Source organism: Tachypleus tridentatus, chromosome 13, assembly GCF_004210375.1.
Source record: "Tachypleus tridentatus isolate NWPU-2018 chromosome 13, ASM421037v1, whole genome shotgun sequence".
Taxonomy (NCBI): domain Eukaryota; kingdom Metazoa; phylum Arthropoda; class Merostomata; order Xiphosura; family Limulidae; genus Tachypleus; species Tachypleus tridentatus.
Genome location: NC_134837.1, coordinates 145,341,940 through 145,356,907, shown reverse-complemented (window position 1 = coordinate 145,356,907; position 14,968 = coordinate 145,341,940). Strand labels below are relative to the sequence as shown.

Below are 14,968 nucleotides of genomic sequence, written 5' to 3'. Positions count from 1 at the left end.
ACAAGTATATAAATAATAATAAAGTTTAGTTAAAAGAGGCTTACCATTTGGCATACTTCGGTCCTCGATCTAAAGCAACTCTCAAAATATATAGCAAGCACAAGAGCGACTTCAGTAGTAAGTTGAAAATTCTTATCCTTAAGCCTGCAGATAAAATAAATATACGAAAAAACAGTGTGAATGAGATGGAACAGAAATCTAAAATTAAATAGTTAAATAGTGGATTTGTTAAGTTCAATTAAGATTACTCATCGATGAAAATTATAAAACAGTATTTCAGTATAATCCACAAGATGTTATATATATATCACTGTTACATCTTTAAAGCTCAAACTTCAAACTCTGGGTACAAATACAACACGGGTTATGTAGTCTCGGTCTCAGAAGCAACAAATTGAGGCCAAAACGATCAATATAGCAACTTTTGGCAAACAGGACGACCAATTTGTCTCACATTGAAAAGGCCGGATTTTTTTGGCAATGTGTAATTAAGAGAGTCATTATTTAAATTTCTTCTCTTTAAAAGGACTTCTCCTAATCATTCTATACATGATAAAGTATGTGTTAAATGATTTAAAAACTTTGTGGAGGCATCATTTGTGACCTTACCTTCTCTCTCTCTCTTCTACACATGCTTACACTCTAATTCCCCTTAAATGAAAAAGGCTGGTGTTTTCTGTCGAACTTCCTCGTACACTCCCTCAGAAAATAAGCTTGGTTCCGCCATATCTTTTGCATTGCTTGCGTGTTCGCGGAAGAAGTAGCTATACGACGACCTTATAAAAACGTGGCCTAGTATGGCCAAGTGTGTTAAGGCGTTCGACTCGTAATCCGAGGGTCGCGGGTTCGAATCCCGGTCGCACCAAACATGCTCGCCCTTTTAGCCGCGGGGGCGTTATAATGTGCGGTCAATCTCACTATTCGTTGGTAAAAGAGTAACCCAAGAGTTGGCAGTGGGTGGTAATGACTAGTTGCCTTCTCTACTGCTAAATTAGGGACAGCTAGCGCAGATAGCCCTCGAGTATCTTTGCGCGAAATTAAAAAAAAATAAATATAATACAAAAACGTTTGATATCAATAAATTTTTCATTTAACGAGGCGTTGCAACGAGAATAGAATAAATCAATTCTTTATTGAACGGAATGATAACAGAGCACACTGCAAACGACACTTTGACCACACAGCAGAAATCAGGACACCAAAATGTATGGAAGTTTGTTTTGGAGACTTGAAATATCATGCAAAACATGTGCAAGAAGCAGAAACAATGGATCCGGTTTTATTTTGGTTAAAATAGGTTTACCAAATTTTTATCTTTTCATATATTGTTATTTTTATTGATTTTAATCAAAATATTTAATTAGGTAAAGAAAGCATTTCCATTTTGTTTTGTAAAAAAATCACAATTAAGATGGTTGATTTACCCAAAACAACTCGGGATATTTAAAGTCATTATTTATCCGAGCAACTCTGAGTACTCTGCTGGTTTATTACACGATGTAACACAAATTTTGTTCCTGGATAGTATGTGTTATTTATTAATTGCTTATGTTGTAAAATTACAGTAAAATGGCCATTGTTCCCTTCCAACTTTGCTTTTGTGGCCTAGATAATGAAATTTAGAAATTAACCTATTTTCTATGTAAAAACGGGCAAATTTGGACATTTTCATTTACATAAGGTCTGAATAAAACAACATGAATCAAGATTTACATATATTTATACTAAAGGTATATAAAAATGTTTAGAAGTTTGTAGTTTTTCCAGACTTGCAACTGTAATATGAATCACTTTCACGTATCAGCCCTCAAATATAGTCTCCCATCATGTTTTTGTTATACGCTTCCAGGTCACAAAAGCCAAGTTTGAAGAGAAAAATAGGCCTTTTCCATTTACTTTAGGCATAAGGAATTGGGTAATAACACTTTCTGTTCAGGAACAATAAAAAGTAAAAATTTTGTTACATAGTGTTGTGAGACAAAAGAGTAAAGAAACAATATTGTATGAATAATTGAATATATTTTACAAATTCCTAAGTATGTCAGAAGATTTACTCAAAATAATGCTTAATTTAAAGTAATAAAATACTTGTAATGGGACGTTATGTAAAAAAAGCATATTAAAAGGTAACCAACATTTCGTTTTGTTTCGTTCGAATATTAAGTTTTATTTCATCAAAGTACTATCAGTAGTAACATACTTCTATCGTGAAAGTTAAAATAACGAGATTGACTCAATTTATGATAATTTTTCATGTTCTTTTCTTTTAAGGAAGTGGTTATTTCGTTATATGATTGACCTAAACATGTTCGCAAATCACTTATAAATTAAACCATTGCTTTAAAGGAAGAGATATACCTGATCTCCTTTCTGGTTTTATCTAATAATATATACTGCCTTTTCCGTCATTAAAATAAAATGTTTTCATTTAAATTTATTCAGGTGTTATTATAAAATATTTCATTCTTTTATGAACATTAATGTTTTCAAAGTGTATTGTATACAACTTAGTGAAGATATAAGAATATTCACTCACTCCATCAGCTAATTTAAAGCGTGAAAAATACATATGCTTAAGAAATCCTGTGTATTTCTGGCGATGTATAAAATCTGCGTAATTTCAAAATGTAAAACACATACACACATATATATACGAAACTACTAATTCTAAAGTATTATGCAACATACATAAATAGCATTTCTGAGAATTCTTTTCAATCTTATCGTCTAACCCAACTAAAATTTCTGGTACTTCACGAAAGGCCACTTAGGCGGTAACTAGTGAAAGTCCAAATTTAGATCTGAAATCCAATTTCTGCATGATTCTGATTTCGAATGTGGAGAAACGTCTGCAGTTTACGTGTTATTTGTGTAACAGATCTTAGGCCCATATCAAGCTTGGTTACTTTCTACTGCTTTCAGAATGAGCTCTTTACCATTTGAAAGTAAACTAAGACAGTTCCAACTAGGTGTAAACCTTTCCTCAAAACTTTCAGAAATCCAATACTTACTCGAACGCTGATTTTTAATAAAGTAAAGTTGAAGACGTTCCTTGAATCTGTTTTCATTGACGTAAAACTCCACTCGTACCCTAAAAGCAAAAAGAAAAAAGTAAGCAATAAGATATGTGTCATACGTAAAAGAAAGATCTGTGTAGTACATAATGGACATAAGCTTATTTAAGTTTACTTTTGACGTTCTATTTTTTTCCATGAATTCCTGACATTGAGCTTCAGTATTTATGTATGATATCCACTAATCACTGATGACTGATGTAAAAACTTGGAATAAATAACATATGCAACACCATGATCTTGTTATCGCAATGATTTTTTCTAGAGAATGCACATCTTAAAGTTAATTATTCTTTCTGTAAAACATTGATAGTTGTTAAGCTAGTGTTAAGAAAGTGAATAGAACATTAAAATGTAGTCGAAACAACTATCTACGACGTTGAATCAGTAAAAGGATCACAGTTGGTAAGATGCACAATATTGCACCAAAGCCATTTTCAATTATTCAAAATATAGAAAACATATCGACTATAAAATTGTACTGAGTCCTAGAATTCAGAAACATTTGAGTTGACAGCATAATGTGCTAAAATAAGATTAAATAAAAAAACACATTCTCACCATTTACAGCTATATACTCAGAAATCCATCCTGACAGGGAAGTTAAAGAAATGTGTTTTCCAGTCATCAGCTCATCAAAATAAACACATACAATAATTCTTTTAAAAACCGATATTCGTAGCAAAAAACAATATTTCACGGTGTTCGCAGATCCAAAGTAAAATGGATTAGAGAAGACTGAATAGATTTTATTAAACTAATTTTGAATATTCAAAATTAGCAAGTGGCATTTTAACCATAGCCGATATGAAGTTCTGGTGAATGGCATACATTAGAAATACATTTTAATATTGTTTGGGGCTCAAAGGTATTACATGTTGATGAGATTTTGGAAGAATATATAACAGCCCCTCCTGATGCAAAATGTCCGTATATTCAGATCTTAAAGCTGTGTTCATATCATAAATTTAAAATTTTCAGGATAGAGATGTTCTTTGTATGTAAAATGATTGAAAAACAAAATGAATCAACTTGGAGTATCAGGACCTTCCAAAAAGAGATATGCAACAATTAATATTGTGCGTGTGTTTGCTTATAGCAAAGCCACATCAGGCTATCTGCCGTGTCCAATGAGGGGAATCGAACTCCTGATTTTAGCATTGTAAATTCGTAGACTTACCCCTGTAAAAACGGGGGACAAATTCTTTGTTTCTTTTGGAATTTCGCACAAAGCTACTCAAAGGCTATCTGTGCTAGCCGTCCCTAATTTAGCAGTGTAAGACTAGAGGGAAGGCAGATAGTCATCACCACCCACCGCCAACTCTTGGGCTACTCTTTTACCAACGAATAGTGGGATTGACCGTCACATTATACACCCCCACGGCTGGGAGGGCGAGCATGTTTAGCGCGACGCGGGCGCGAACCCGCGACCCTCGGATTACGAGTCGCACGCCTTACGCGCTTGGCCATGCCAGGCCACGGGGGACAAGCCTTATTGTAGCTGTGGTAACCAAAATGTAGCGATTTGCAACAGATGAGGATCTAGTAACATGAAAATCGCTAAGAACAGCTTTCCACAGCTATTCCAGAAAACAGTATGCGATATAATCATGATTGATTATTGATTAATTGGAATTAAACATAAAGCTACACAATAGACTATCTGTTCTCTATCCCACCACGGGTATCAAAACTCAGTTTCTAACACTGTGAGTCCACAGACATGTCGTTGTGCTACTGGCGAGGGCGTCATCAAAGGTTTCTTTGTTTGTTTCCAGTTAAGCACAAAGCTACACAATGGACTAGCTGTGCTCTGCCAACAACGATTATTGAAACCCGGTTTCTAGCGTTATAAGTTTGTAGACATACCGCTGTGCCGCTGGGGGCCATAATAAAAAAGGATTTCTGTTTGTACATGAGGTATGGGCTCACCAAGACAAAGCTGGAAAATAAAATGTGTGTATTACTGCTTTTGAATAGAAAAACATAATGGTGCGCTTTGGACATGAAACCCTTACCACAGAGACTTTTGCAATGGAAACTAAGCAGTAGATCTATTCTAGTGTGTCGTTGTGAGATAAAGTATGAACCATATATGGTGACATGCACTGTAATGACGTAAAAAGGCTCCAAATTCCTTTTGATATAACAGGTGAGAAATGAGCTTCTTAATAACTAAAAGCAGACTCGTGCTTTTTCGTCGTGGGATGAAAAATATTTTATTTATAACAATAGGGATACATTTTCTCGAATCCAAAAAAGCGCAGCACACAAGCCATTTTTTGTCGCATACAGTGTGCTTCTATTGGCAACTATCATAGACAATTCAACATGGTGGCGTCTATGAGTAAAAGAAGGCAGAACTAGTAAAGAAGAAATCTCTTTTTGGCCTGCCATGACCAGGTGGCTTGGGCACTTGACTCGCAATCTGAGAGTCGTGGGACCGAATCCCCGTCACATCAAACATGTACGCCCTTTCATCCGTGGGGGTTATTATGTGATGATCAATCCAACTATTCATTGGTAAAAGAATAGCCCAAGAGTTGACGATGGGTGGTGACGACTAGGTGCCTTCCCTCAAGTCTTACACTGCAAACTTAGGGACGGTTAGCGCAGATAGCCCTCTTTTAGCTTTGCGCGTAATCAAAAAAAAAAGAAGAAGAAATCGCTTTAGGCCTACTATATCGTAGATAATAAAATGTTCTTAAACCTTAGTTGTACATTTATAGGTTTTAGGCCAATGTTATTATACTTTGCTATTTCATAAAATTGTTTTAACACTTCTCAGTTTTCGAATTAAAATAGAATAAATACATTCAGCTCAACCAAACTAGTCTGTGTAGACATTTTACTTGACATGTAAACATAGGTGACAATTTCCTATCATGCTTTTCACTTTAAGGTTCGATTCGGTTGACGTAACAACATAAAGACAGGGATGTGTTTTTGTCATGATGTGACAAATAATCTTCCTTTTCTAAGATCCATTCATCATAAAAAAATATAATTTTCTTCAGGCTTTCTAACCACGCTGTATTATAATCATGGGAACTGCTATGCCGAATAATGATGGACATACACGTGATATCTGACTGCATTCCTTTTAGTCGAAGTGTCTCCTCAACCTGAAAAAGATATTGGGATCCACAGAACTTTAGCTGAAAAGGTCTGATAAAGTGTTTTGAGATTTATTAGTGCAAGATATTACTCAAACACCAGATCTTATAGAATATTGCCGCACACAAGCCCGAACCATCAGATTTGTTGTGGGATGACACCTTTCCCATGAAAATACACATGGTGTGCTGCGTATTTATACACATAAACACTAAAATAAAATAATCTTTAAAATAGTAACTTTAAATTACTCATGAAACTAACCCTTAAACAGCGGGAATGTTGTAGGTAGCATCATCAATTGATGATGACCGCTAATTATTCTCATCAACACTTTGTTAAGATTCAAATTGTGGTACTGTTATGAATCTCAAGTACATTGCGGTGTAGCTCAAAAGCTTCAATAAAACCGAAGTTATTCTCAGTTAAACTGTTTTCACAAGTAATTAAAACAAACCTTAATTAGTAAATAAGATCGTCCTGTTTTGTTCATTTTTACGCATTAAATTTTTGGGGAGCATTTGTATATGAATGGATGTCTATATTACTTTATTTTTCAAGAGTAATTTTTTTATCATTTTTCTTTCTTTACTGATTAATAATTTTATCTTTAGGGTCCTTTTAATAATATTAGGAGTGAAGAATCCACTGTTAAAAAAGTATAAAATTCAAGTAAAACTTACATGAAACACGTTTTTGCTTCCTTTTTTCAGTTCACTTATTATTATAGCACATAAAATGTAGGGCAGGTGGTTAAGGCACTCTACTCGTAATTCGAGAGTCGCAGGTTCGAATCTCTGTCACACAAAATATGTTTGCCCCTTTCAGCCATGGGGGCGTTCTAATGCGACTATCAATCCCACTATTTGTTGGCAAAAGAGTAGCCCAAGAGTTGGCAAAGGGTGGTGATGACTAGTTGCTTTCCCTCTAGTCTTACACTTTTAAATTATGGACGACTAGCGCAGATAGCCATCGAGTAGCTTTGCGTGAAATTCAAAAACAAACAAACATAAAATATACTTTGTAAAGATAAAATGTACACAAATCTTAATAAAAAGAAGTAATCGTCACATGTCACTTTCAGAAAATAATTTTAAACAAAAAATGAAATTCTACTTAACTCGTAAACTACTCTTTTTGGACAGCAAAAATTTACAACCACAAACTATGTCACAAAGGTACATAAATGTATGTGAAATACATACATATTCTTGGTATAAACAAAGAAAATTCAAATTCACAAAATAAATTAGACAACAGCCTAATATAATTTTTATGCGACTTGTATGTGTATTATTAAAAAAAACACAAATTATGAGTGTTTGAGGAGAGTACAGTTTTGTGACAAACTGCTATATTATATTATTGGAATAAAAGTTAATTTTTACAAGTCAGGTTTCATTTAGTTATTGATATTTATTACTTTTAATCATTTTCAATCAGAACAAAAAAACATCAGAATTTATTACATTATTTCCAAAATAAAGAAGCTCTCTTCTAGTTTTTCAAACAAAGAATTAAAAGTAATTTTTACTTTGCAAAACTCTACGTAATGTTAAACACCAAGTGTCTCATCCATCTTAATACTGTAACGAGCGTTTGAAACAGAACAGAACCGAAAACAAATGAATGTTGCAGAAATGAAAGTCAGAATTTTGTATTGTTTATTCAAAATGTTCTAATGTAAAATGTCAAGCTGTATGCTGTTGGTAGTCAGAATTTGGCCCAATTGGCTTGAAAGTTTGTAATATTTTACCGCTTTTCAAGAATAAAGCCAACTCTGTACCCCAAAGTTTCTTTCTTAATATGCAGTGCAGTTATAATATTCTCCACCCAGTTCAGAAGGGTACAGCTAAAACGTGACGGTATAGAATAAAGTGAAACTCACAGAATATGGCCGCTATGACATTACAGGGAATTGCATGTTTGTTTCTGGATATTCGCTTAAAGCTACTCAAGTTTTAACAGCGCCAGCTGTTTCAAACTTTTAGCTGACAGTCTGTAGAGAAAGAACTCAGGTACTCAACAGTATCCATAACGAAGTCCTGAGCGAATACTGTTATAATAGTGTCATTTGGCACTCAGTCTTATAACACACTTACAGTTCAAATGTGTATCATAAATTTTTGTGTGTATTTTAACATAACAAACAGATGCATAATCTGATACGTTGATCTTTCGTTCTCTGTCTGCTTAGGTGGGAAGCAAGGACACAAAACGTTTGTTCAAATTGATACTGTAAGTGGGCAATTCTAACCCTAAATAAAATGAAAACGTGGAAAAATATGATTTTCATGTATATGACTGTGTAACAGATACGAATCCACGTTGGAAAGCAGCCACAATAAAGCACTTCTGCTAAACAGAATAAAGTGAGCAGAATGTGGTTGAGAATTTGATTATTTGTGTTATTGTGTACAGCATGTCATTACGGTCATGTCTTCTAATTTCAGGTCAATGCTTAGAAATGTCTATAATTGCTTTGTAAATATGACCCGGCGTTAAAGTTCTCATAAGAAAAACTTACGACTGTCTGAGACTATATGTCCACCATGTACGAACTCTTTCTCTAAGATAATTTTGAAATAGCCATCATTGGTTTATACGTTCTATTTTTCATTTGACAAAATGAAAACCAAGACTTAGCAATAATGTTGATTCATGTTATATTAGTTATTTTGAAATATCGACACACAATTAACATATAACGTAGCCAATAACAAGGGAGAGAAACTTCAGACTGTTGTGAGACTCATAACAATAACAAAATAAGGAGTTTTCGGTTCTCTTTTGTATATATCTATTGGCTCTAGGAAGAGTCATGATGTGTCTGATACACGTCGTTTTAAAGTATATATTTATCACAAAACAATGGGTATGCAATTCAATCCAGGTCATCTTAAATGTAATAAAATGTAAGATGACAAAGATGATTTTCACGGATTAAATAGGTTGAGTGAGTCATAAGTTTGTTCCTTGTTAAGTACAAAACATAAGACTGATAGAACAAACTTTGCAATTGTAGAAGATATCGTAGGTGAGTGAAAGGAAGAAGTTGGAGAACGTGTTTCACACAATAAGATAATGAGCTAAGACAAGAATGTAGACAGGTACATGTTTATATATATCTATACGTAATGGGTAATGAGCTAAGACAAGAATGTAGACAGGTACATATTTATACGTAATGGGTAATGAGCTAAGACAAGAATGTAGACAGGTACATGTTTATATATATCTATACGTAATGGGTACATAAACAGAAAGAATCTACTGGGATAGAATATTTTATCACGTGAACATTACCCGAGAAGGTTGGCTAATTTGTTTAAATTCCATTATATTTTCAAGTGCAGAACAAAACAAATATTAAACCTGTTTTATGTTGTTGTTATGTTTTTCAATAATTCATAACACTTAACATATATTACTTGTGTGTCAGTTTTACGAAAATATACTAGTGAAGTATATTACTATTGTACAATAGTGGGTTCAGAAACGTACACAGTAACGACATTGGTTAATTTCTTAGGTGACGAAGAAGAAAAATATTTATATTATTTTATTGTTTATTTTCTTGATGTAAGCCCTTATGAGGCTCTAGCTTCGCTGTGACTGCAAGAATCGAACTCTGAATGTTGGCGTTATTATAAGAGTTCAAGTTACTCTTGGCACTGTTGGCTCTTAAATATGTGTTTATGTGGGATTGAATGACCATTTTGAAAACCAATGTTTAAAGAAAACGTGAAAATTAACGGATCTGCTACTCCTGAATTTATCACCCATGCAGTAAAACTTTAAAGCCAAATATGGAGAAATAACTTTCACTATTGTTCTGCTTCAATATATATGGTTGTGGGTTTGAATTCCCGTCACACCAAACATGCTCGTCCTTTCATTCGTGAGGGCGTTATAAAGGTTGGTCAATCCCACTAATCGTTGGTAAAACTGTAGCACAAGTTTTGGTGGTAAGTGGTAATGACCAGTTGCCTTCATTCTTGTCTTTCACTGGTAAATAACGGGCATCTAGAGCAAATAGCCCTCGTGTAGCTTAGTGCTAAATTTAAAACAAACCAAACTACTGTCCACGAACTGTAGCTTGAATAAAGTTATCGTATTAAAGTCTTCGGAAATTAAACGTTTCCTTGGTTTTGAGTAATTTCGTAAATCAGTTATATTGTTAATAAAGTAATGCCTAATAGAGAAACATCGCTGATGCTTACAGAAAATCCAAGAATATATCAAAAGTCATTCCATTCGCTTATATCTTGCAGAATTGTGTCTCAGCAATACCTATAGTGTTACAGGGCACACACTGTAAAAGAGAACTCTGATACTAACAAGTTATTGATAGAGGTGTTTCCGAGAAGTACACTATATATTTTTAGAAACGTTTACGCTCACGAAATAATAAATTTAGTCAGTGGAAGCATCACCTGATATAAATTAGTTTTTAATAATAATATAATATATCATTAAGAATCAATTTGTGTACGAACAGTAAGCTTTTCATTTTAATGAAATATCTGTTACTTGTGATTTATTGGTCCAATAGTGATTGTTTTAAGCCACATATTAGGCTTAACCTGGCCTATTCAACAAATTCAGCTATTCAACAACACCCATTGCTAACCCTCAGGTTGGTTACTCTTGTCTTACCGTTTAGTAGGATTTCACTGTCACCATTATTTAGGATTCGTAGCTTTTTGGTAACTGGACGAGAACAATAGAACTTCAGAGCCACAGTGTGGAATGCTAAAAACTTAGTCAACGAATGTAAGGCAGGAAATTAAAAATTTTAATTGTATTTTGGTGTAGTTTTATGTATAGTATACAGCAAGCATTGCATTTGCTAATTATTATATTTATTTCCTATTACAATCTGAACAAACAGGGATAACTCGTACTGTAACTTTCGTATGTGCAAATAAAGGTTTTCTAAAAATACAGAAGATCTAAAAATGGTGACTTATGGCTTGAACTGGACCACAGAAGAGATAACACGTTTTTGTTTATGAATTAATCCCAGAAGCTTTCAGTGGAAGCGTGTATTTTTCTACTAATTAACACACCATTATTGACTTCTCTGTTACAGTTAATATAACTTTAAACACAACACTCAACATCTCCGTTTACTGATATGTCTACTGACATCACACAAAAGACTAGTCATATACAAACTCATAACCGGAAAAGAGAAACCATTCGTTCTATTAGGTTACGAGTGGTAAGTGATCCTTACTGCTGCTGTGATAAAACTTGCCTAATACATTTGCTGTAGATTACTGTAATTATTGCTATGGGTAGACTACGAATTGTAGCTCATGCGTCGTGCACACTACTCAACAAAGGGTTAAGCTACAAAGTTTACTCATTACAATACTGAAACTCATTAGTTATTTATTCTAATACTAATTTTCCATCATCTTGACCATAAAATAAGTTGTCTTATTTAACTATTCTGTGGCACTAATTAAAGTTTTGATCTTGCCCTTGAGAACATTAAAATAAATACTCAATAAAAATAGTTAAATAACTATATTATCAAAACCTAATGATTAGAGTGACGCCTGAATGCAGTTCACTTCAGTTTATGAAATTCTATTTGTTAATAAACATTCTGGTTCAACTTATAAGAGACCTAGGTATCTGTTGTGACACGTTGTCAAGACTATTCGTGTCTGCCGTTTTCGACTCTTCACTGTTTCGAAGAGAAGATGTACTGTCTTCATGGCCGCTGTACAACACCTGTTTAGGACATTTCTTTGATGCGACTCTCTTAACGTCTTCAACGCCATCTGTTCGAATGTCTGGATCAACGGGGTTAACATGTTGACGACGTAGATGGTAAAACCAAACGTTCGACATAATATCCTGCTGAGGAATATACATAGAAAGACTAGCTGAAGAATGTTTAACAATAAACTATGAGATTATCTCCAACACTATTATCACATTATTATTCAATAAGTGTGTGTAAACTTATGGGAAGATTAAGCAGTTTTGAGGTACGTGTAAATCAACATGAAAGTAAAGACGACTACAAGTATTCATTACATAGAACGTTCTAGACAAATGATGTTACTTAAGAGTTTAAGTGTAAGAAATATCTAACCACTGCAAAGTCACTTTCTGTTCTTTGACCATTTATGTAGGTCAAATGCTCAACAGTCCGAATATAACCTGAACTGGAATATAAAATTCAGTTCAATTATTTTTAAATTAAACCGCGCACAAGGGATAAATTCGCCATCAGTCATTTCTAAAAAAATTATCCTTTCTGTTGTCTACACTTTAGTTTGAACAGGCGTAATTATCAGTGTGGTTTCTCTGCACAAGTTTCCAGTCTAAAGATCAAGACTCAAAAGAAATCTTAAGTTGACAAAGTTTTCATTGTCGTTGATCAAGAAGAAATAACGAAAAAAAACATGAACGAAATTCTTGGTGAATATTGGGGATTTTATACCCAGTATGTTCGAAAACTAACTAATTTCACTTCGTTCCGTTCATGGTATAAGGATATCACAAAACGAGAAACCAGTTATACACACGTACACATATAACTATATACAAGAATAAACAACTGTCTGATAATGTCTGGATGAGCAGCGATAGATGTTGTAGGCAGAAAAAGGTGTTGAATGTTGTTTAACTATAAGCAGCGGGAATCGACGGAGTTAATGCCGAATAATTTGATATGGTAATACGGGGAGGAGTTATCTGAGAAGAACGACGCATACCCCCAATGTCCCAACTGAAAGCAGAAGAAAGAATAAGAGAACACTTGAACTTTAAGCACAACAAATCGAAATATGATGAGCATCATGTACAGTAGCGAGTGCTGGATTTAGCAATTTCAATGCGACACCTAGCGCTGGCGGCCAGCGTATTCTTAATATATCATCTGTGACTTTGTTTCCAAGCGTATTAACACCACATCAATGGTAAGAATATGCCTCATAACAAAATATGGTAACCAAAGCTGCTTTATAGGTAGTCTAATATAATTTCTCAAGGTGATAAACTTCTGAGTTTAAATTTCAAGGTTACATTGACACTTTGTCAATAAAAAAACAGCATTATTTATTGTATTTTTGAAATACCTGTAGCATTATTATCTAAGAAAATAAAGTTCAACAAAAGAAGGGTTTACCAAACCAGCACTATAAGAGTCGGACATGGAGCAGTTTATATTTATAACTTTTAATATTATGTTTGTAATTACACGGGTTCTCCACTTTTTTAATATTATGTTTGTAATTACACGGGTTCTCCACTTTTTTAATATTATGTTTGTAATTACACGGGTTCTCCACTTTTCTTTGGAATCATATATTTGTAGGCTTTTTGACTCAGAAGTTAAAAAGAAGTAAGCGTGAGAGCTGAGGTTATAGATACAAAATTTAAATAGAAGTACAGAAAATCTATCACTCCTTTGCGAAAATTCTTGAACACGTAGAATATTAACCTTAAAACATATCACAGAAGCTAACGAAATTCACATTCTAATACCTTTGTGAAAAATATACACAGAAAAGTGTACTTTGTCCTTTGTACAGGACCTACTTATTTTCTGTTCAGTATCTCAAAGAATTACAACACATTTGGCTATCAAACTATTGACATATGTACACAAATTATTACACCTTTAAAGAAATATAAATTGTAGACCATATAATAGTTTTTCCCTATATTGTCACCTTTGCTTTCTTTATTTGTGGTTTTCTAAAATATTTCTAAATCTCTTCAAAATTTTCGTCAGTCACTTTGACAAAAAAAAAATTCTTTTTTGTAATAAAAAAATTAAAATGTATTTAAATTAAAGAACACAAATTATTAATAAAAACATTTGCTTTTCAGGATCACTAGCCACCAACAATTTCAGACTAAATAGTATTATTGTTACCAGCTGATAATACCCAATTACTCAAAGTTAGCATTTTTAAATATTTTTCAACCATATGAAATTTAATCTTCACTTAATACTATTGTGGAAACATTACCATAAAATAAACACATGGACGGTAATAAAAAAGGACCCTTGTCTTTCACATTTCAGTCATCTTCAATGCTTAAAAACTACAAATGAATTATATTCATTATAATCCAAAACTTGAAGTGTAATATAAGCATATCGTTGTACTGCATTTTTAACACAATATATTTTATCCACTCTAAGCTATCTTATCTTACGTTTTACTAATTTTTGTATACTAGGTTTTTCACTCATACAAGCTTGTTTTTTGAAACTCTATAAGATTTTCAGATCTCGTCCATAAAACTACGACTGCTGAAAAGTTGTGTAAAAGGAAGAATATTCATTAACTACATATATGAAACGGAACTTAAGTTTCGGTGTAAGTATAAAAATGATCTATTATTAGAAAATTACTTGTATGATTAATTTTAGGTTCTTCCCTATTGGAAACCATGGCTATTAGTCACAGTACCTATTTAGTATTGTTTTGAATATTTCTTTAGGAAATTCACTGTCATTGGTCAAACAGAAAATAAGCCAGCTTTATCATGCATATTAGAAGGTAATTTAAAATATATTAGTAGTTATATCATGTTATTTTAGTATCTAAATACATGTTGAATGCAGGATTTACTTTTTATTTTTGTTTTGTTTTTAGTTGTTAATTTTTTAAAACGGTGGAAAATTCGTGTACAGAAAAGATATATGTATTTCCTTTACACGTATTGTATATTGCTATTTGTGTATCAAGAGTAAAGTATAGAGAACAACAGCGCGATAATAAATCTGTTCGTCCTGT

At 33.3% G+C, this 14,968-nt stretch overlaps 1 protein-coding gene across 10 annotated transcripts in view; it reads right to left on the bottom strand.

The window, feature by feature from the left end:
• The window catches only part of LOC143239501 (potassium channel subfamily T member 2-like), a 151,978-nt gene that overhangs the window by 77,589 nt on the left and 59,421 nt on the right, over positions 1 to 14,968 (bottom strand). For 4 of the 10 annotated variants that reach the window (XM_076480629.1, XM_076480628.1, XM_076480626.1 and 1 more), the window contains exons 2-4: positions 11,833 to 12,068; positions 3,012 to 3,091; positions 45 to 144 (exon numbers count right to left, since the gene is read on the bottom strand). In XM_076480629.1, the coding sequence (XP_076336744.1) occupies positions 45 to 144; positions 3,012 to 3,091; positions 11,833 to 12,059 (407 nt within the window). In that variant the 5' untranslated portion in view covers positions 12,060 to 12,068. Of the gene's footprint in view, positions 1 to 44; positions 145 to 3,011; positions 3,092 to 11,832; positions 12,099 to 14,968 lie in introns of those variants that run through there. The other 6 variants (XM_076480632.1, XM_076480631.1, XM_076480633.1 and 3 more) reach the window with 3 other exon arrangements.